This window comes from Pungitius pungitius, chromosome 1 (assembly GCF_949316345.1).
Source record: "Pungitius pungitius chromosome 1, fPunPun2.1, whole genome shotgun sequence".
Taxonomy (NCBI): domain Eukaryota; kingdom Metazoa; phylum Chordata; class Actinopteri; order Perciformes; family Gasterosteidae; genus Pungitius; species Pungitius pungitius.
Window position 1 is genome coordinate 23,720,357 of NC_084900.1, and position 22,341 is coordinate 23,742,697.

A 22,341-nucleotide genomic window follows, 5' to 3' on the forward strand; every position below is an offset into this window, starting at 1 on the left:
ATTAAAGAACGTCAATGAAGTTAACCACTAAATGCAGGTCTTACAGCACATGTTGGACCAAGAACTGCTAATGTATACCTCCCTGACCGTGATTCCTCTCCGCTTGGACTAATTTATCTGTAATTGGTGGACCTGAAAGACTAAGCCATTGTTCCTTTTAGGTTCTGGGTGATTTGGTGAGTTTTTCCGTCCTCTGTTGTTTCGTTATGCGAGTTGAAAATGTTTGTTAGTTGGAGGTTACTTGTAAGGCTTCATATTATGATTAGCACAGTGACTGGGTTAAAGAAAAGAATGTTTATGCATTTGTACAAGATAATCACGAGCAAAGCCCACTTTCTGCCCTTAACGGACATTAAACTTCTTTATTTGTTTTGCATTTTAAAGTATTCGTTGGAGCACTATTGCAGATTGCACACACTATTTGGGACAAGAATAGTATACACAAGTATTTTCCAACGTTTTTCTTTCATGTCTTCTGTTGGAAGCCGTAATAAAGGGCTTGCTGACCTAAATAGCCTGCCAACACGTTTATTTCGTCATCCTTCCAAAATGATTCACTTCGTTGACTTTTTCAGAGCTTCAGTGTCCGTTTAGGGTCCTTGAGGACAGTGGAGAACAACTACACTTTATTTAGTCTGTATCAGCCTGTTGGAGGTGAATGTTTATTATACCGAACATCGAGTAGATTGGATTATTTTAACACAAAAACAGTTGTGGTTATTTCTACTATTGGGCAGAGCCGAGCTCGCTCTAACCCTTTCATGGTGGGCAAAGCAGCTCTTCCAGCTCCACATACATTATCTGACTCACAAACCCATGACCATACATCTATCCCTTTCACGACTTCTCCCTTCACAATAAATCAGAGGAAAAGTAGAGTGTCTTTGTCTGAGTAAACATTTCATGCTCTCAACTGCTAGTTTAAAGACTTCTTGAACACCTGTGGATTAAAGTAAATTATAGACCCATCGGGAGTAGTGCAAGTGGTAAGGCAGAGTATGCTTTACTGCATGGCGTTATTGCGTCGTCGTTTGGTCTGGGTGATGTGTGTGTTTTGGACTGAGAACTTTTTCACAATAGTTTTAACATATTTGGTTGCCTAAAATATCTTATCAGCATTTGGTTGTAAGCTCTATCCGTATATGTCACTTCTGGTTTCAAGAAACATTCTAAGATGGGCTCATATTACCACATCCCTTTAAAACCCAGTAATGATCAAGGCTCTCTCATTCTCAAGTCTCATTGGAAGCCATGAGGCCTAGCATGTTGCAGGTAATGATGAGCATGAGGGTATTTACAGCTTTATAGGAAGGGAAGCATCAATGGTTGCTCCCTGTGTCAGTGTGAGGGTCGAGATAGAGGATGTTGCATTTCTACACACTGTCAAACCCTCTGGGGCCAATTTGTGAGTTTGGGTTATACAAAATAAAAAACATTTAATACAAAAATGGAATTTGATTAGTTTCTGCCATTTTCTTTACACTTTTATTAGGTCCAATCCTGCTCAAAGAAGGATTTAGTTCTATCACCATGATCCAAGATGTAGAGGATGACAAAACAGTTCTCAAGGACATCTGCCTCAACTTAAAGAAAAAGAAGAGAGGCATTTTTGGGAGACGTAGATGGACAAAATGAGGTGCAAGATGCAGGAGTCAAAGAAATAGAGAGAAGAGAAAAGCCATGGACCCGCCTCCTCATTCATTGGTAAATATGCAAAGGGAAAACTTTTATTCCCTGTGCTCTGGTAAGTGTTTTCTTCCAACTTTATTAACTGGAAGGTAGCACAGCCTCTGAGAGATGTATCTTTTTCATCTCATCCATTTCCTTCTTCGGTGAGGCCGCAGATGAAGATGAGGGGATTTCTGTATTTGTGCATGGACCCTGGACCCGGTCATCTGGCCAGTGTTTGGATGAACTTCCATGGCTGGTTTGACGAGTCAAATGTTGCAACAAGAGAACGTAGTCTGATTGGAAAATAGGTTCTCGGTTTAATTTGTTTTAAGTTATACAACAAGTTATACACACATGTCCCCCTCTATAGTTTCAGTGATGCCATGCCAATATTATAAACATATTTTGATACTTAACATTTCTAATATCATAGATGATAATATAGGACTAATATAGCAAACATAGTATCATATTCATAGTTCCAATTTCATGTAAAATAACATCATATAACTTAATATTATATAACATAATATATCATATAGTGTTTTCCCTACCATTACACCCCCTGGCGCGCCCCAACACCCATGCCCCCTCTCCAGTACGTCCCCCCCCCCCAAAAAAAGTTGGGAACCTAACACTGATATGACATAATATAGCAGACATGGCATTATACTTAACGTAATACCATAGAACTAATATAAATATTTATATTAGTATTTAGTATTACTATTTGATATTTCTAATATAATTTAACATAATATCATAAAATAGCATCATATTTCATATTTCTAATATTATTTAATACATTATCATAGACCAATATCACAAATACAGCATTAGACTTGATATTTCTAATATATAACATCATATCCTATACAATGTCATAAACATAATATAACTGATGCTATATTTCTCCACTAGCCATGCCTTTAATACTTAGACAAACTATAGAGGGGGACATGTGAGTCTACCTTGCATGTTGTATAACTTGGAAAATTAAACTTAGAACCCATTTTCCAGTGATGTTTTAGTGAGACGGTTGGAGTACGTTCACATGTTGTTACCATTGATTTGTCAACCCGGCTGTGGGAGTTTGTCCGAGCATCGGCCAAATGGTCGGGTTCAAGGTATGTGCGCAGATATGGAAATCCCCTCTCCTTCATCTGTGGCCTCGCATTTCGCCAAAGAAGGAAATGGATGAGATGAAAAAGATACATTCCTTAGACGCTGTTCTGTGCTACTTTCCAGCTGCTAATTTGTCATAAAGTTTGAAAAAACACTTAGCACAGGGAATAAAGCATGATTTACAAATTTACAAATGAACGAGAAGGCGGGTCCTCAAATGCAAAAAGTTACTGGACTGGACTCCACCTGTGATCTGTGTTGTCTCTGTGGCCCGAGGACAACAACAGGTCTCAGTGGAGAGTGCAGACTAAGACCGATTCAAAAACCCAGACGTCACCCGGGCCGGACCATGAGAGGAAACACCTAGAGGGTGCCCCCCCACAAATTTGGCGCCCTAGGCGGTCGCCTTGGTCGCCCATAGGAAGGGCCGGCCGTGGCTCCGTGGATGTATTGATTTGACTGACTCTTTTTCTATTGTCATACAACAATGCTAAATATATGTTTAAAATATATGCATGTTGATTGAAAATGAATTGCCACATCTGAATTTAATAGTTTACATGTTCAATATTACAATGTGTGAGTGAGAGTAAAAGCAATCAAATGGTTACAGTTGCTTTTTAAGAAATAAGCAAATTGGACAAACTCAGCATAATATCCAACTCTTGGACCCAGTTAATGTCATTATATTTGTCTGGTCATAACTGTCTTTGTGATACCACTTCCAAGTCCAGACTGTTAAGTTCAAGAATTTCAGAAAAAACTGTTTTGCATGCATACAAACTCCACATATTATGCGGAGTGGAACTATAATGGAACTTAATGTTATGTTATTCACAATATGAAATGTTTTGGAATTAAACTTCCCAACTAGTATAAAGTTGAATTGATGGATTGTGCTTTGTGATTGTGGATAGGCCTACCATTTAATACTGCATGATGATGCACAAATCAAGAATTGACTGAGTACTGCAGCCAAATTAAGTGTCTAACAATGACACCACAGAAGCACACTGCTTTTCCCGACAGTTTCTAAGTTTGCAAATAGACGGGACTGAGAAAATATTTCACTCATGTTTTGCAATGTTTTGTAAGATGTTTTTTACTGGGGTTTTTTTGTACATTTGTATTATTCAGGGTTCTGGGAGTTTCATGTGGCTGCAATTTACTTGTTGCAATATCTTCCGTTTATTTAAAGAAAATGTGTGAATCAGCGTAATTCATCTGTTTGATGACATAGGACATGCTGTACCCAAAGTATTCAATGTTGTGATCTCTATGAACTAGTGTTTAGATGCATTCGAGTGCTTCTCGTAAACCCATGCTTCTGAGAGTGGTCAGTTTAGCTGATCCCGTAAAATTAAAATCTAAAATACATGGTACCTTCTCTCAGAAGTTGAGATGTGACTGGATTTTCTTAATATGAGAAAGTAAGGACACATCTTAATTGTGCTATGCTATACACAATAACGGACTGCGCAGCATTGAAAAGCCGACTCTCTCACTATATTATTAAAATTACGACAGTACGCGAAGGCAGCATGCAGCAATCAGAGCGAGCCTGCGACAGAGAGAGAGAGGGGGAGAGAAAGACGTGGGTGTGACGTCATGGCATGCTGCCCCGTCCATGTTTGGCGAAGAAAAAGTTTGTGTTTCTGTCGACAGTCACTTCGACGAACTCTAGACACCAACAAAAACTAGAGCTAAGGAGAAGCAAAACTGTTTCATATCCTTTGAGGTTTTTTCGGGTCATTATCAACGGAACATTAATTGTTATTTAAGATGTCCGTACTTAACGTTAAATGTAACCATCATTACGTTAGCGTTACCCGAACCGAACTAGCAAAGACCACAGCGGATCTGGATTTATGACCCACTTACGTTAAAATTAACGGCTGACTTCTCCGACGTGCCGCACTCAAACTAACGTTTTTTTTTTTTTTTTATCCTTCCCTGGATGGACTGTTGTCTTTTTTTCTCTTAATTAATGAATAGGCGATTAACTCCTCGGAGAGTCTCGCATCCTCCGCCGGGTGATCTCGCATGATCCGCGCTGCCGAGGCTCCGCCAGCAGAGCCGGGCTTCAGGATGAGGATGCCCGGAGGAGGACGCCTGCTCCTGGCGACGTGCCTGGGCTCGCTCTTCGTTCTCGTGCTTTTCTTTCAGAGCATCACCAAGCCAGGTAAAACCCCACTTCTCTCAATACACCGACCGCATTGAAACTTTATGTTGGTTTTTTTAACAGCGAAACCGTGTTGGATACCGTTGGGCGCAGGGTTAAAGGGAACATTAAACGGATAATACGATTTAAAAAGTGAGGTCAGGAATAACACAACAACAACAGAACTACACAGTGGGCATATTCGGGCTTTTTAATAGAGAGCCGACGTGGTCTTTTGACACAACCGCCGTCCTCAGCGAGCCTGTGCAGAGGGAGCATGAAATGAGGATGTAACCAAGTTTGAATCGGCTCCTTGTGAGCGGTCTAATGTTTTGACAGCCCCCCCCCCCCCCCCCCCTCTTACAGCCCCCCTGCATTCCTCCGCTTTAACCTTCCTCTCCTCTTTCCTCAACTCTCCCTTTTGTTTCCTTGGCTCTTGCCCGTTCTAGACATTGAATGGCACATTGCCCCCCCAGGGAGGGGAGGGAGTCTGGGAGAAACAGGCATGGATCAATGTGGCTTTTTGTTGAAACGGAAAAGTATTGCGGTGAACTTCTGTGACTTTTTGCAGCTTCGGCGAGATGGATGTTGAGGTATGTAACCATAGTCCGTCAAATATAATGATTAAGAAATGGTGAAACATTTGAGTTTTACATCATTAAACCCACAGCGTCACCTGGATTTCACCCGGCACTCTTCCCATGATGAAACGCTTTACAAGTAGTAAATCACCTTTTTATGGACACATGGAATTTATGTAAAGCTTTTAGGGGCGGACACACAAGACACATGTAACCCAAGTTCCAGTTCAAACTACACACAAGCACTCGCGTCGACTCCCCTCCACCCACTGTCGGTGTATATGACCTGTTCAGGCCTGTCTCTACAGTCCCACTAGTAGACGTACAGGCCACATGAGCCGCGCGTTAGAGCCCCTCACTACAGAGGACTCATTCATGAGGATGGCAACAAAGCAAAGGGCTTCCCTAATCATCGGGTATCATCAGGGACAATTTAAAAAAAACAGCATCACCAAATGTCTTGTTTGGTTCTGTACTATCTACTACTCTTCTGTCACTTGTCGTCTGTTTGGATGCGAAGAGGAGCAGGCCAGAAGGAACAAGCCAGCCTTTGTCATGCAGATAACCCGTCGCACTACGTGGCCACACCGTACAGCATGTGTCACTAGTTGTTAATTCCCCGTTTTATTCGTTTTAAATTGCATTTAAACCATTTTGAGAGTCGTGACATGTAACATTAATCATTTTTAGGTATTCCTGTGTGATGTTTGGTATAATAACATAATAGTGGTGAGTTTAGTTTAAGAACAAATCAAATACTAAAATTACAAAAAGAACCCCAGAGTTACTTTTAAAATAGAACTTGCATCAACACCTAATAGTCACACTTAATGGAAAGAGATTGACCACAACCTTATAGCACAGCCTCAATGGCCTGATTTCATCCATTTCCTGTAAGTGTGCAGCCCAGCAACTTTTTGCAATTTTCATAATGTTCATGTGCCGACTTTTCAGACAGCCGGGACTTCTGCACGGTTGTGTTCACAAGTGGGATTTAGCATGGTAAAAGGATGCATTGCATGTCTATCTGACAACCGAAGGAGGTGAAATGTGAGTTTAGTTCCAAGTAGTGTTACCAGTTTGTAGATTGAGAGATACGTTTGGATTGAAGAGAACAACCCTGTGGTTGATGTTTTATTATTGTAGCACTTTGTCAACCGTCTCCATCTTGCATTTCTGCACTCTTGCCTGTAAAAGTTTCCCACTCAGGCTTTCATAAAACCTTCAGTGAACACCAAGCTCGTCCTCTTTTATCAGACAATGGCACTTGCCACTGGTGCATAGGCAGATTCATCTTATAAATAACTCTGTTCTTGTAAATTGAACAGGAATTCTAAATGTCTTGTTTCCTCTTCACATGTCCGTCGTAGGTTCACCGCTTCATATCAGACAGGAAGCTTTGTGCATATTCTTGTTCTGCTAGTACTGTCGAACTTCCTTTGCTCACGCCCTTCGTTTTTGCCACTCAGGAAAAAGGTGTGCCATGATGAACCCATTAGTCGAGTCACATCCAATTAGTTTTTCCATCAACTGTTCATTTATTTAAGATTTGTAGTTGTTAGATTCACATGTGTCACCTGATTTTGAGCTGCAGCTCTAGTTCCCTTGGGCGAGATAGTGTGACCTCTTCCTCTACGTTTTGTTCAAACAAGATCATTGGTGATAAAGATGCTGTGCAGATTGACAACAACGCTAGAGAAACGACATGTAGCATGATGCTAAAGGCTTAACCGCAGCAGGACGTCAGCATACTTGGGTACGGCCGGGTGTCCGTGTACAACGTGGAGCAATACAGCTTCACAGGTTTACTTTACCTGTTTTGAACCTTTAAAAGTGTAAGTCACCTGTCCAGAATGACCGACTCTGATGCAATTTACACTCTATGGTGATGGGTTTGAGTCCCAGTGTGTTTTTACACAAGTAAATGTAAATCTTAATGTAATGGTATTATGTCGTTTTATTTTAAATGTGATTTGAATTTGTTAATGTCCCACGACTGCCAGCTGTGGACAGATCTGGACTGTATCAGTTGTACAGGCAAATATATCAACCTTTTTGAAAGGATGAATCTGCATCACAGCAGGATCTGGTTACTTATCCATACGGCATTTGGGGATCTTTCTCTATAGCAGAAAGAAAGAAAGTAAGAAAAGAAAAATGCAAAACTGCCCTTTATCATTCTGACAGGCGAAGTTCAGAGATAAATGAGCCACGCCTGTGAGCTGGGGGAAGGGGACATCACAAGTCTATTGATTCCCTCAAAAACTCCTCACTCAGGCCAGTGTTTAAAAAGCACTTTTGAGATACTGAGTAAAATTCAGGTTCATTCAGGTTCTCCCTTAGATTGATCGTTTTTTGAACAAGAATAGAAGTGAACACCCAGTTTCACTTTTTTCTCCGACTCTCTTATGTGGTCCCTTGACTCAGCATTGATGTTGCGCATGCCGTTTTCAGTGTACGTGTGCCAGGAATCTCAGCTAAGCATGTTGGGCCGTTGCATGCTGTCTGAACTTGTCAACATGTACAAGATAAGTGCTAATTACATACCTGCAAACCTGCCGCTTTTTGTCATTATTTGCCGTTTTGAGCTCGAAATCGATTATTCAAGCGAATTGTGTAGATCCAAAGAGGGGTTTTTTGGGGGGGGGAGGGGTTGATTCAGTGAGTCAAGGAGAAAAGGTGATGTTTTGATCTTTACAATAAAACCCCTTTGATGTAACGTTTCAAGCCTTAGCCAATCAGCGTTAAGATATCTAAAGCGTCTTCATTTTCCCTCCAACTTTTCGTCCTTTCACTCCAATTGAAGTCAGCACTGAAATATTATTACTGTACGTTTTTTGGTGCAATCCAAGATCTTAATCAGGTTAGACTTTTGGTCAGACCTACATTCTCCTCTACAATTCTACATTGGCTTACTTTTTCAGGGGAGGGCGGGGCATGTCACAGTGGTTCACTACACTTGGCCCTCCCAAAAGCAGCGTCCACTGGGCTGGATCCTCTCACAGTTAACATCAAGGCCTGCTCTGATGTCTCGCCCACAGTCAGTTCACCATTCACCTTGGCATGTTTTATTCAGACCTCCTGGAGGCACACATACACACACACAATAATATTTGTCATTGGAGACATGTATTGTCCACAATTCAGCTTGTCCACTGCCGCACACACCCAAACACACAACTTGTCATGTGGCTGAACACGGCAGTGCGACGTTACCGCTTATCATCTGACTCTTGACATCACTGCAGCTGTTGTGAAACAAGCACAGAATGTTGTGATGCCATTGAGGTCGCCCCAAAATGCTGCCAAAACATGCTACACCTGCTGGCTGTTTGTTCTGCCCCACTCCGTGGGACTTGCCCAACGTCTGTTTATATCCCTGCTGCGCTGTCTTTTGGATCCTTGAGTTTTCATTGGTCACTTTCACTTTTTGTTAACAAAAAACTAAATGTTTCTTTCATTGCTTATTGTAATAGACTCACAAAGCATGCTCCCAGGCTATTGATATTTCTAATTAATTTATAGTTTAGCGGAATATTTTTGTCAGTCCTACTGTGGAATTGTATAGCTAAAGACAATTTTTCATAAGAGATGGGGCCTTGATTTATATTTTAATTATTGGCTGACAATAATAGTGAATAGTGTCATGATGAAATATGCCGCATCACCCAGGTCTAAATCTGCATGGATTATGTACCGGGTACACTTTATCCCCTCTGGCTTCTATCATTCTGGCCACAACAAACAAATCTGTTGCTGGAATGTTTTTGTTGGATTTTTTTTTTTTTCAAACTCTGAGTGAACATGTAATAAGGTTGAAAAAGGCTACATCTAAACTACTCCCTTTTTAATTTGAAACCCATATGTTTTGCTGCGGTAATGCCTGCTGTTGTGTTGTGCTCGGTGTTTTTTCGGCAACCCTTCAGCTGGAGTGTGGATGTGGGAAACGCAACGTTTTCCCCCAAAATTTGTCACACCGAAGAAACAGCCATCTGTTCATTTGTCCATTTCATAATGCTTCTACAAGCAAAAATCCCTTCTGAAACGCAGACGTAGACCTTTTTTTGTAAACTAGAGTCAGTGTGGATGTAGCCGGAGAGGGAGTTCAAAAGGAACTTCCAAACCCACTGACATGACTGACTGTAAAGTCACCTCATGGCAGCCCTCGGCCTCCTGACAACGCCTCTGTCTTTTCCTGCTATCAGTTGTGTTTTTTCCATTTGTGACATCCTCTTTCTGTCACTTTCCATTCTACATGGTAACAGACTTTCATACACCCCAATCAAAGAAAAACACATGGTGGTTTTGTTTCAGCTCGTAGAAACTTCCATTACATCGCCTTCATGAAGACGAGCATTCATTTGGTAGAATGATGTGTAATTTCCCCTCTTTAGCTACATAAATGGTTATTGATGCCACAGCTGTGCTCTTTTAATCATGATCAAAGAGGGGAAGAGCTTTTTCAGAGAAACAGCTTCTCTGATTAAAACATTGTTGCTAAATGTTGACCATGAGATCCTGACTATGTAGGCTTAACTGAACCCTCTCTGTTTCAGAATAAAACATCCGTACTGAAAGGGTTGCAGTAGCCAGTAGCTCCCGTAAGCTTACGTTTAAAATAAAGCTACCTTCATTCATGTTTTGTGTTTATCAGTAGGGAGCGTGGCACATGAGGGAGAGGTACACTCATGAACATCAGAGAAGGAAGCACAGCCCACGGCGTTTTGCGACCACCCAACCAGACCCCTGACGGTCACTGGAACCTGACAAATTGTGTGCGCAGTGAGACTGGGGCCCTTTGCACTCGTTTCCAACTGTCAGCGTTGTGTCACTTCCTGGGTCTGAGAGGAAGTGGCTTTCTCTGGTGTTTGTGATCGAGCACACAGGACGGAAAAAAGCCGTGGTTTATAATGATCAGAGAGAAGAAGCCTCTGAATGCATTTTCCAGTGAACAGAGAAAACCAACGTTTGGAGAGCAATTAAAAGCTTTGATGCAGTGTAGCAGGATGGGGAAAGCATTCCTGCCATAAACAAATAAAAGCATGGTAATGTAAGAACATCAGTCTGGTGCCAGCAGATAGACATTTTATACTCTTAAATGGAAGAAAAGTAATCAGTGGAATGATTTTATTGTGAAGTGATGGCATTTATAAGGTACAGACATATACACTCACCGGCCACTTTATTAGGTACCCCATGCTAGTAACGGGTTGGACCCCCTTTTGCCTTCAGAACTGCCTCAATTCTTCGTGGCGTAGATTCAACAAGGTGCTGGAAGCATTCCTCAGGGAGTTTGGTCCATATTGACATGATGGCATCACACAGTTGCCGCAGATTTGTCGGCTGCACATCCATGATGCGAATCTCCCGTTCCACCACATCCCAAAGATGCTCTATTGGATTGAGATCTGGTGATTGTGGAGGCCATTTGAGTACAGCGAACTCATTGTCATGTTCAAGAAACCAGTCTGAGATGATTCCAGCTTTATGACATGGCGCATTCTCCTGCTGAAAGTAGCCATCAGAAGTTGGGTACATTGTGGTCATAAAGGGATGGACATGGTCAGCAACAATACTCAGGTAGGCTGTGGCGTTGCAACGATGCTCAATTGGTACCAAGGGGCCCAAAGAGTGCCAAGAAAATATTCCCCACACCATGACACCACCACCACCAGCGTGAACCGTTGATACAAGGCAGGATGGATCCATGCTTTCATGTTGTAGACGCCAAATTCTGACCCTACCATCCGAATGTCGCAGCAGAAATCGAGACTCATCAGACCAGGCAACGTTTTTCCAATCTTCTATTGTCCAATTTCGATGAGCTTGTGCAAATTGTAGCCTCAGTTTCCTGTTCTTAGCTGAAAGGAGTGGCACCCGGTGTGGTCTTCTGCTGCTGTAGCCCATCTGCCTCAAAGTTCGACGTACTGTGCGTTTAGAGATGCTCTTATGCCGACCTTGGTTGTAACGGGTGGTTATTTGAGTCACTGTTGCCCTTCTATCAGCTCGAACCAGTCTGGCCATTCTCCTCTGACCTCTGGCATCAACAAGGCATTTCCGCCCACAGAACTGCCGCTCACTGGATGTTTTTTCTTTTTCGGACCATTCTCTGTAAACCCTAGAGATGGTTGTGCGTGAAAATCCCAGTAGATTAGCAGTTTCTGAAATACTCAGACCAGCCCTTCTGGCACCAACAATCATGCCACGTTCAAAGTCACTCAAATCACCTTTCTTCCCCATACTGATGCTCGGTTTGAACTGCAGGAGATTGTCTTGACAATGTCTACATGCCTAAATGCACTGAGTTGCCGCCATGTGATTGGCTGCTTAGAAATTAAGTGTTAACGAGCAGTTGGACAGGTGTACCTAATAAAGTGGCCGGTGAGTGTAAATCAAGTGGCATGTTTGAAAGGAAAAAAAAATCCTAGTAGCAGTTGTTAAAACCACATCAATGCATTTAGCCTCATTGTACTATGCAATTAAAGGAGTGTGAGCCGCAAAGCCGAGAAGTGCTGTGCTAGTGTAAAGAGGTGGATGCTGGGCTCATTTTTGGCAAAGGATCTTAACACTAAATGTAGAACGGGTTACTCAGGCCTTTGCATTCATTGGGGGTTCTAGGCTAGTGAGGAAAATTGATGTTGCTACATCAGTCGGTTCTTCTCAAACTGTTGCTCTGTGTCTCTGCATCGTCCTTTGTTTTAAGGTGTAACTGCTTCCTGTGTTTGTTTCAGCTTTTCTTCTATAGTTTCTTGTTTGGTCCGTTCTCATTCATTGATGTTGTAGATTGTGTTTGGCCAGTGGATTGCAAGGAGGCATTCAGTGAGTAGCGAATGACTGCAGCTTTGTGATCAAGATGTTTATTATTTGAAGTCCTCGGCTGTCCTAAGCACAGCCTCTAATTGTCCTTTGACCTACTTTGCAGCTTCCCGACGACGCGTCCTGAATTTGTGGACAGCTTGCGTAAAGATGAGAACTGTCGTGCTGTTTGAATCCATCCATTTAATTAAATTCTTCCAATTTCTTTAAACCCCTAGCATGCGTTGTGCTGTTTCTCTGACCTGCCGTAGCCTTTGTTTTCCTTTTTCCTCTACCTTTGATCTTCTGAGTGCTGTGAAAAACACACATATTGTACATTTATTACAAAATAAGATGCAACTATGTGCTATTTGTTTTCCTCCTTTTAGTATATCCAGTAGAGGTAGTTGGTATACTCCTATGTATTGGTGCATAGCGATATAAAACATGTCGGCCCCTAATTCCACGTGGCATTGAGAGGAGTGGGGAACATCTATCGTCCAGTTGTCACTTGCAGATTTTCTCTGGTCATTGGTCAGTCAAGTTAAGGTTTACCACTCTTTTGCTAAACCTGTGTTTATTGGTTTTATCGTCTAAGCATAAACTTCCTGTAATGTTTATTTTGGTAAGACACCATACATGGACGCAGTCCATACCGGCAAGCTGTCCCTGACGTGGTCAAAGTCGTTTGTAGATAATCTGTTGGCGTCGGCAGTGACTGAACCTACACTAAGGCCATTTAGTAGGTAGGACTCATACAGTCTGTTTTTCTTTGATCTTTGACACATTCCAAGGATGCCAAAGTAAAGTCAATGTTTGAAGGGTTTCCACAGATGTACCCCACTTCGGCATACTCTTTGACACACTTTGCTGTCCATTGTGGAGCTGAAAAGGGCAGGAGGTGTTGGCTAAACTTTTTCTGTGACAATCATTTCTGCTGTGTGTCCTTGTATTGGACATGAATGGACTCTTTGGACAGTAACTGAGCGTATCAAAAGGATGTCACACACTGAACCCAACGACCAATTCCCATCGAAGGAAGCACGCGTCCCGATCCACCCCTAATATTAGGCCAAACTTTCGTCATGGTCCAGAGAGACTTAAGTATCAATCTCTGCGTGATCAGACGATGTGGTGCACATTCACCCAGAGGAAGTGGAGGATTTTGATGATTCGTGTGGGCTTAGAGGAAGGACAGGGAGAGGCTGCGTCACAGATCCTCCCCTACCACACGTTTCACTTTACACGCAGCACTCTGCGGCTGTTCCCTTTTTTGGGGGTTTCTGTTTCCTCAAAATGACAGGAAGCAGATATGATTTACAGAAGTTTGATTGTCCTTTTGAGACTAGAGTCCAAATTCGACAGATTTACTACATTTGGTGATCCTTTCATTGGGCATTTGATTTGTGGGAAGTCAGCAGAACGAATAGAAGCAGTGGCTCAGTTTCTGGTTCCCATACTTGCATATCCCATCTTGACTTTTCTTTTTTGATTTTGCTAACTGACATGCTTTCCATATGATGTATGTGACTATAGTATTTCACCATGAATCCATAGGTCTTCTTTCAAGTACATTCCCTCAGGCTAGCATACATTAAGCCCATTATTGCGCACCTCTTCGCCTCCATCCCATTCCAGCATTGTGCAAAATGTGAAGCACTCCCAATGCATTGGTGAGCCACATCTGCAAAACAAATCACTTTCCTCACTCGGCACCGTTTGCTGCCGACCGAATCACTGACTGCCGTCCAGCCCGGGTGGGAGCAGGCGGGGAGGGGGATGGGAGTGGGGGATGGAGGTAGAAGGCAGATGTGTGGAGAGAGCCTGGAGGAGGGAGCGACGATAACAAGGTCTCTACCAGTACATATCTCAACGTTCACAAATGCGCAGAGCCTCCAGCAGCTACCATTACCAATGGTTGTTATGCAGCCAGATGTATAATCGTACTAGGGCTGTCAAAACGTTTGAATATATCGCTTAAAAAAAACATATATTCGAACATATTGGAAAATGTGGTTGTGCATTTGGCACGGCAATAACAGGACAAATTAATACGTGACTTAACTACTTGTATCGGTAATTTATTAAGTTTAAACATATTTAACAAATTACCTACACAAAAATATGTAAATGAACTAACTGCCGCCACTAGCTTGCACACAAGCACTCTCTCTCTCCCTCGCTCGCTCAGTCGTCTCAGAGCGCCTTAAGTGAACGACAATAAACAAATCCTGACTTTTAAGGTCACTATTCTTGTCCCAAATATGGCAGGCTTCATTCAGTGAAACAAATATCAACATTGATTGAAATTTATAGAGTAGAACTGACATTGAACGCTCCGAGTGAGCTGTGATAAACATGGAACAATAATCAAACCAGTGCATGAAGCTATTATTCATGCACTATAAAGTCAGTACAGTAGCGCTGTTTTTTTTTTACATTCGAATATCTGTTTTTAGCTGTTTTTAACTATTCAAATATAGAATATTCGTTGACAGCCCTAATGCATACTTTTCATTGTTTGGTTGTGTAACCTTAAGAAATTGGATGTGGGTGTTCTTTGTTCTGTCTCCAAGTTTAATTTTCTGTGGATTGATGTCCAAGAGGTAGCGGTCATTAAGTTAGGTCAAACATATTTAAGCAAGAGCAACGAGTGACCTGAGGGGAAATGTAAGTTGTGAAAGCCTTGGAGCACTAGAAAGGATCCTCACGTTCCTATGAAGTCCATGAATGAGAAAGCGAAAGGATCACGTCAGGACACAAGCAGAACCAGAGGACTCACTTCCCCAAGAAACCTATGGTCATCTTTTAGAGTGTAATTCAAGCCTCTGGTCAAATACTTGGAAGGTTGTATAAAAAATTACTGTATAGGATTTGGTCAGACTTCAATCAATGGTTCACTTTTTCCCCAAATGATATTCTATTAAAGCGTGTGAGTAGAATGAGTAGTTGGATGGATTTCATGAACAGTCCCCCTCGCTGTAGAGCCGGCTGTGAGGACGGACAGCAGACCAGGGAAAAGCCGGAGAAGTCCATTGCAGACCCTCTACAATGGAGACCAGGTGAAAACACACAAACCTATAGAAGTACATGTATTTGCCACACTCGTTTTTAAACTTTTATTCCTGATTAAAAGCTATTAATTGCTGTTAAGAGTAACATTGCATTACCGGAAAACTTTTAAAAACCTTTTTCCATGTGTTGTGCGCTGTGAAGCAGCCCGAGCTGTTGGCCGCTCAGAGGTCCCTCCAAGGTCGCAGGGAGCATTTGGAGCAGAGCTGTCTGAGCCACAAGAAGAAGCGCCAAGTGCTTTCGCCTGAGGATCTCAAACACCTCATCGTGGACGACAAGCACAGCCTGATTTACTGCTACGTGCCCAAGGTTGGTTCCTATTGGACTCTGTTACACGAAGACTACAGAATATTGTTCTTATTCAGTGGATGTATTCATAAACTGGACTGTTGAGATGCACATTTCATAAAGTGTATTCAAGCCCTAAAACTTTGGCTTAAAAGACCACCTTCTTCACCCTTTTTTCCCCCCCAGGTAGCCTGCACCAATTGGAAGCGCGTCCTCATGGTCCTCACCAGCGATGGCCGCTACATCAACCCCCTCGCCATCCCTGCCAACGAGGCTCACATAGCAGGGAACCTCCGCACGCTGTCCGAGTTCACCGTACCGGAGATCAATCAGCGCCTTCGCAGCTACCTCAAGTTCATCTTCGTGCGGGAGCCCTTTGAGCGCCTGGTGTCGGCCTACCGTAACAAGTTCACCCGCAGCTACAACACCGCCTTCCACAAGCGCTACGGAACCAAGATCATCCGCCGGAACCGGCCCCATCCGGAGCCCGACGCCCTACAGAAGGGGAGCGACGTGTCTTTCCCCGAGTTTGTCCAGTACCTCGTGGATCCCCGGACCCAGCGGGAGGAGCCCTTTAACGAGCACTGGGAGCGGGTGCACTCCCTCTGCCACCCCTGCCTGATCCACTACGATGTGGTGGGGAAGTACGAGACTCTGGAGCCAGACGCTCAGGCTGTGTTAGAGTTGGCTGGAGTGGAGGGGACACTTCAGTTTCCAACATCGGGCAAAAGCACCCGAACGGATGGCAACATGGCGGCACGCTTCTTCAAGCACATCAGTCCCTTCTACCAGAAGAAACTGTTCAACCTCTATCGAATGGACTTCCTGCTCTTCAACTACTCCACTCCAGAGTACCTCCGGACTTTATGAGAGGCTGGGAACAAGTGTCAGTGTGATGGAAGTGCATTGATTCCCTGATAGTGATGATTTGGCACGTTTTGGTTGCCATGGACGACTATCACTCATGCTCAAAGGGGTCCATCATAAGCTCTGACTTAGCACGAAAATGTGCCTTTTTATTTTTATTTTACATTTAACAAATGAATGCTGTCATATTGTTCCCAAAATGTTGGACAATGCAGTGGTTCTTACAGGTAGATCCCATGCGTTCACATAAAACTCAGTATTTATTTTTTATTCACTTGATAATGACTTTGAAAGCTTTTGACAGTGTGTCATTGTTTTAGAGTCACATGACCAGTATTTCTGCCATGGCTTGTTCTTCTGGGAACTAATGTGCCATAAATCAAAGGAGCAGGTTCTCCTCTTGCATAGTTTGCTATACAGGTGAATGTGCAACAGCAGATTAAATCAAAGCACCTACAGTAGAATATCTGTATGGCCTTTATTTATGTATTTATTTTATAGTGTAAGTAAAGTTTTATGATTTTGAGAAGAGGAATTCTATTAGCGGAGGGAGGTTTTTTTTTTTGTGTCCATCCCCATGGAAAGTTGTGCTGTTGGTTTTTGCACATAACCTCATGCCCAATAATAAACCAGACTCACACCCTCCCTTTAACCTTAACTCTGAAAACCACTGCCTGGGCGTGACACGTTTAATAAGACATCAGTCATTAACTCTATCTTAAAGTACATCTGAGAGTCATTTCCAGGAAGTGCGGGAAGAGCTTGTTCCATCCGTCCTCTATTGCTGTCTGTATTTAGCTCTGGGCAGGTAGGCTGAATAAACAACCACATAGCTGTGGTCAGGGCAGCACTGGCCCTGGTAAGAGCACCCCTTGTTGGTACACAGAGGGGTTCATCCACTGCAGAGGGAACATGTTTAATAATTACTGTGAAAATATCCATTTGAACAGATCTCATACAGGTTTAACCCCTGCAAAAGTCTGAGGAGTTGCACTTAAGGCAGTGAACGTTGGGTCTGAAGACTAAAAGCTTGAGAAATGAGCCCCAACATCACACCTACAACACCCCCGAACCCCTGACTAGACTCTTGGAAATAGAATTATTTTGGGTAATGTGAGCCAAGCTTTGAATGCATGGAATTAAAACAATATTGCTACACATTTCTTTTTTAAACTGCCCAACTTAGGCAGTGATGTGTAATGATAAATTACAATTATTTTTTTTGGAGCAGCAAAGCTGCCAGTGTTTTGGCTCGCACATCTGGCCAGATCGAGAACTCCTATTACAATTATTAGATGAAGTTTCTCCTGTAGAGAAATGTCCTCTGAAAAACATTGTCAAGTGACTTTTCAGGGTGAATGAATTAATGTGTTTACATTGTTAAAGGTATTTTGGGATCTAAAAGCACTGACACCAGGAAGAGTTTTGATGAGAGCTTTTCCTAGTATTAAAATCCAAAAGATACCAACTCCTAGCATCCCTTATATAATCATTTTTAGGGAGGGGTGAGCCAAAGGCCAGGTTGTAACTTAAAATCTCCAACATGTCCACAAAAGTCCTTTTGCATGATGATTATTACATGTCATTGAGCTGGCGCTTTTATCCAAAGCCTATTACAAACTCTGAGGAACAAGAAACTATCATCAAGTTAGCCCATTTACAACTTGCTGTAGAGCTATTAGTACAATTAAAGTGCTACAGTGAGATGCAGAGTGCACGGGTTGGGATGTAGGGTTTGACCATGTCCTGGATGGAGACTGGACCCGACCCATTCACAGCATGGTACGTGAGCGCCAATGCTTAGAACTGGATGGACCAGTGGCGCTGCAGGGAGACCTGCCAGGAGAGAGTTCACAATAGTCTGAATCCGTATGAACGCATTGCAAAGCTTTTTGTTACACAAGGGTAAGTTCCACCAGAGAGGCACTAGTAACAATCATCTAAAGCAATACAGTAATCCCTCGTTTATCGCGGGGGTTACGTTCCGAAAATAACCCGCGATAAGTGAAATCCGCGAAATAGAAAACTTTTTTTTTTTACAATTAGCAACTATTACATGTATACAAATACAGTGACTCACGTGTAGGCCGTTCCGCTGCATCCTGACTACGCTCTGCAGTGTTCTCTTCTTCTGACGCCGGCGGTGCAGGTGTGTTTGTTCGGGAGAAGAACTTAGTGATAGGCAGCTGTTGTCGCTCTTTTTTCTTCTTTGCAAAAAGATCCTTGTACACCGACATGCCACCATCGATTACGTTGGAGAACTGTAATGAACGGCTCATCAAAGGGTCCCATTCCTTTCCTTTTAGCGAATCAGAATGCAGAGCACAATGCACCAAAAAAAAAGCATTATGAAAATCCGCGAAATAGCGAATCCGCGATAAGTGAACCGCGAAGTGGCGAGGGATCACTGTAATGCAAAATCATACAAGCATTTCCCCCCTGTGACCACAAGGGAGCGCTGTCTCCATGGTGATAATATCCATTAGCATGTGCTCACACACGCACACAGGGGTGGGATTTGGGGACATTAACAGAAATATATAGTTTCCAAAATGAGTTTCTCAGAGGCTTGATGCATACATACAGTTTCTATCTGCCAAGGAGACAAATTGTTTAATTTAACTTCCTATGGTGATTGGTCGTAACATTACTTTAAGATTTATTTAATATTAAATAAATGCTGAATGATTTACACATTGCAGCCAAGGAGTAAATAGTTTTAAGGACATTAAGTCCCAAAAGGAGCCAGGAAAATAAAAAAAAAAAATGAAACAGGACTACAAATTCAACATTGAAGTGTGAGTGAGTGAGTGTGTGTGCACACTTACCTCTTGAAGTGAAGAACTAGTCGTGGTGTGAGGCATCCATCTACAGTACATCAGGTCACCTGCTGTGGCTGGACTCTGAACAGGCCCCAGAGTCAGTAACCTATTGGTCTCACAAGAATGTACAATCTCAACAACAAACCCCCCCACCCCCACTGACTCAGACTTACGTCCCCAGGACAATTACACACCCCTGCTCAAGTCAACATGTACCCGGAACACTTTAATAACAATCGGTTTCAACACACTCCGTAAAAAAAAAAAAAAAAAGACAATGTCATTGTGAATTTGCGTATTTTTTTATTCTTAATGGATTGCACTCTGAGTACCTCGCTAGGGATTTCTGTTATTTTTGCCTGTTTGGTCATTTAGACATCCAAATCTCTAAATGTATTTGAATAAAATAAGTTGACATCTTTAAAAAAACCTCACTGTTATATTACCCATAGGAGACTTTTTATTGCCCCTTACGCACAAAAAGAAATTTAGATTAAACATGCAATTATGCATTTACGTCTTAAAAGTAAAGCCTGAATACATAAAAACAATGAAGTCACATGTTGACAGTGAAGGCCAGTGTCACCTGAGTATTGTTGATGACCTGCTTGAAGACTGCAGCTAACCTAAGAAGTGACCTTTCTCAGCTTGTTGACAGTAAACAGAGGATGCAGGCAGGAAGTGTCCACATGGCCTTTAGTTTAAACAAATCGTCGTTTTTACATCGGACGCATTGACGTAATGCTGCTGGTGCAGAGAGGCAGATGGAGGGAGAAGCACCTTGAAGTGTCTGGTTTCTTAATCACCTCCCCAAGAAGCTAACGTGTCCAACAGTAATCTTTAGCTTTCATACATTGTCATCCTAAACACAATCTACCCTAGTAAAGACATGTGTAAAATAAATCACAGGGTGGAATACAAATAGGAACTGTAATGTGTCTTCTACTGAAAATGATACACACATTTGCAAAACTAAAATTGACACTAAAAGCATTGAATGATTTTAAGGACAAAGGTTTAGTGCATAGTGGTGACAGAGAGGTCAAGAACTCATATCCCATTAAATGCAACAATTTATGGATGTCGTAGTCACATTCATTTTCTATACTATATAAAACTAATAGTTCTATTCGTTTTGAGCGCAGTTAAAATCATTAAAGTGCATCTTCAGAGTAACAATAATTCAAAAAAGGACCAATGCATTTAGACTTTTGTAAAAAAAAGTTGACACACTGTTGAAAAAAGGATTTATATATATATATTATATATATTTTCATCCTGGATGAACACCAAAGATGATTTGAAGAACCGGATTGTTTTTGCGATTTAGGGCCATAAAGATAACCTGAACTTCCCCACTAGACCCTGTAAAATTAGATTGTAAACAAATGTTTTCCATGTTGACCTGCTCTGTTTTACAATGCTTTTGCACCTTACACATTTTGCTCCTACCTGTTCGTGACACTGGGCCTATTGCAGTGTACATATCACATAGCTGAACAAAACTACACACCTCACATTCATTTGAAATATGAAAATAGTAAACTCTTTACTGTTGTTCCACTGAAATGCCCTTCACAGCTCACCTTGAGCATTTAGTGGATGTGGGCTCTTTATTTAAGTTCAGCCCTGACCTTCTCAGCTCTGGCACCTAGATTGTTGACCGTAAAGAGGGGACGCGAGCAGAAGGTGTAGACGTGCTGCAGTGCGAGTGCAGAATTGGGATAAAGACTCCCTTCCAAAGCTTTTCACGTTGGAATCACTGGCTTAATGTGTCTTTGTGGCTGCTTCAGTTCCCTCAGAACCGTCCTAGAAGCCCTGGGCATCAGCAGCATTGCTTCGTAAACATCATGTTTTTCTGTTTATATTATCGTACCATGTCACATTCAGTAGCCTATGTAAATCTAAAGCCTGTATCAAATGTGCAAGACACTAAAAAAACATTGCGATTTGATTGGTGATTACAACGGATAGTGTCTTGGGTTTTAGAAAAACATTTAAAGACCCATTTCAATTTGAGAGAGTAGTGGGGACTAAAATCAAATAGAGGCACCAATACATTCAGACCTATTGCGAAGCAAGTTGACACAATACGCCAGACGAGAGGTTCGTGCTGTGTCAACACGGATATGCTCTTTAAAATGATCACGTCAATGTCATTTGCCTAACCGTTCGGTACAAGCTGTAGGAATGAGGAGAAAGTTACAAACATTCAAATTCATATCTCAATCATATTTAAACCAAAATGGCAAAAATTGGGAACATGGCAATACTTTTTGTCGGTGGGAAAAGCCTCAGTGAGAATCTGGACTGAAGCTTTGGGTGGAAATCGTATAGAAAGAACAAGGATAGAGTCTACATCCTTGCTAGCAGCTCTGTGCGATGTAAGCTACAGTGTTGCTAAATGCTAACGCTAAGGCACGCATGCTAATGTTTATAATGACAATGCTAAAAACGCTGAGCCCTTGTAGATATTACAGTAAAACACAGCCAATATCGTCGGGCCAGTGGACACCAGCTGCCCCAGTAGGAACATTGTATGTTTTACTCTGGGGAAAAATGAAGGTTCTGCCCTCGGTGGCCTTGTAAATGACTAATAGTTATTGCAACAATGCTGCAAAAAGAGGACAGAGGGGAGAGACAGTCAACATGGAGTCATTTTGGAGCCTACACCCACAGTGATCACCCCAACATCTCCAGCAGCTGCACCTAACCACCCTCTCAATATCTCACCGCTTATTGCATTCAGTAGGACACTAAACCTTTGATGGGTTTGCCAGGTTTCCAGGAAGGAGTAAGAAAGCTGTTTATTGTAAACCTTCTCCTTCCTCATAGCGCTCACAACTCAAAGCCCAATAAATGACTTTGCTGATATGTTACGGCAGTATTTGTGTTTGGGTTACTGAATAACCAGGTCAGTTAGACCGCCGGCATTGCAGAGACCTACTATTGCTAATGG

The 22,341-nt window shown here is 42.3% G+C and overlaps 1 protein-coding gene and 1 long non-coding RNA gene across 4 annotated transcripts; one reads left to right on the top strand and one right to left on the bottom strand.

The window, feature by feature from the left end:
- Nucleotides 1-4,352: 4,352 nt before the first annotated feature.
- On the top strand, nucleotides 4,353-17,741 carry LOC119221896 (carbohydrate sulfotransferase 11-like). Of its 3 annotated transcripts, XM_037478066.2 has the most exons (5): nucleotides 4,384-4,441; nucleotides 4,792-4,978; nucleotides 15,319-15,395; nucleotides 15,550-15,714; nucleotides 15,880-17,740. In XM_037478066.2, the coding sequence occupies exons 2-5, from the start codon at nucleotides 4,840-4,842 to the stop codon at nucleotides 16,561-16,563; spliced, it is 1,065 nt and encodes a 354-aa protein (XP_037333963.1). In that variant the 5' UTR covers nucleotides 4,384-4,441; nucleotides 4,792-4,839; the 3' UTR covers nucleotides 16,564-17,740. The 3 variants fall into 3 exon arrangements, with proteins under 3 accessions (XP_037333964.1, XP_037333962.1, XP_037333963.1); XM_037478067.2 differs by having other exon boundaries at nucleotides 4,353-4,978; nucleotides 15,553-15,714; nucleotides 15,880-17,741; XM_037478065.2 differs by having other exon boundaries at nucleotides 4,354-4,978.
- A 46-nt stretch (nucleotides 17,742-17,787) lies between these two features.
- Nucleotides 17,788-20,574, bottom strand: LOC119221898 (uncharacterized). Its single transcript, XR_005120725.2, has 3 exons — nucleotides 19,389-20,574; nucleotides 18,641-18,859; nucleotides 17,788-18,396 (listed from the first exon to the last, which is right to left on the bottom strand). It is a non-coding gene; the product is annotated as an uncharacterized LOC119221898 (long non-coding RNA).
- Between the last annotated feature and the right edge of the window lie 1,767 nt (nucleotides 20,575-22,341).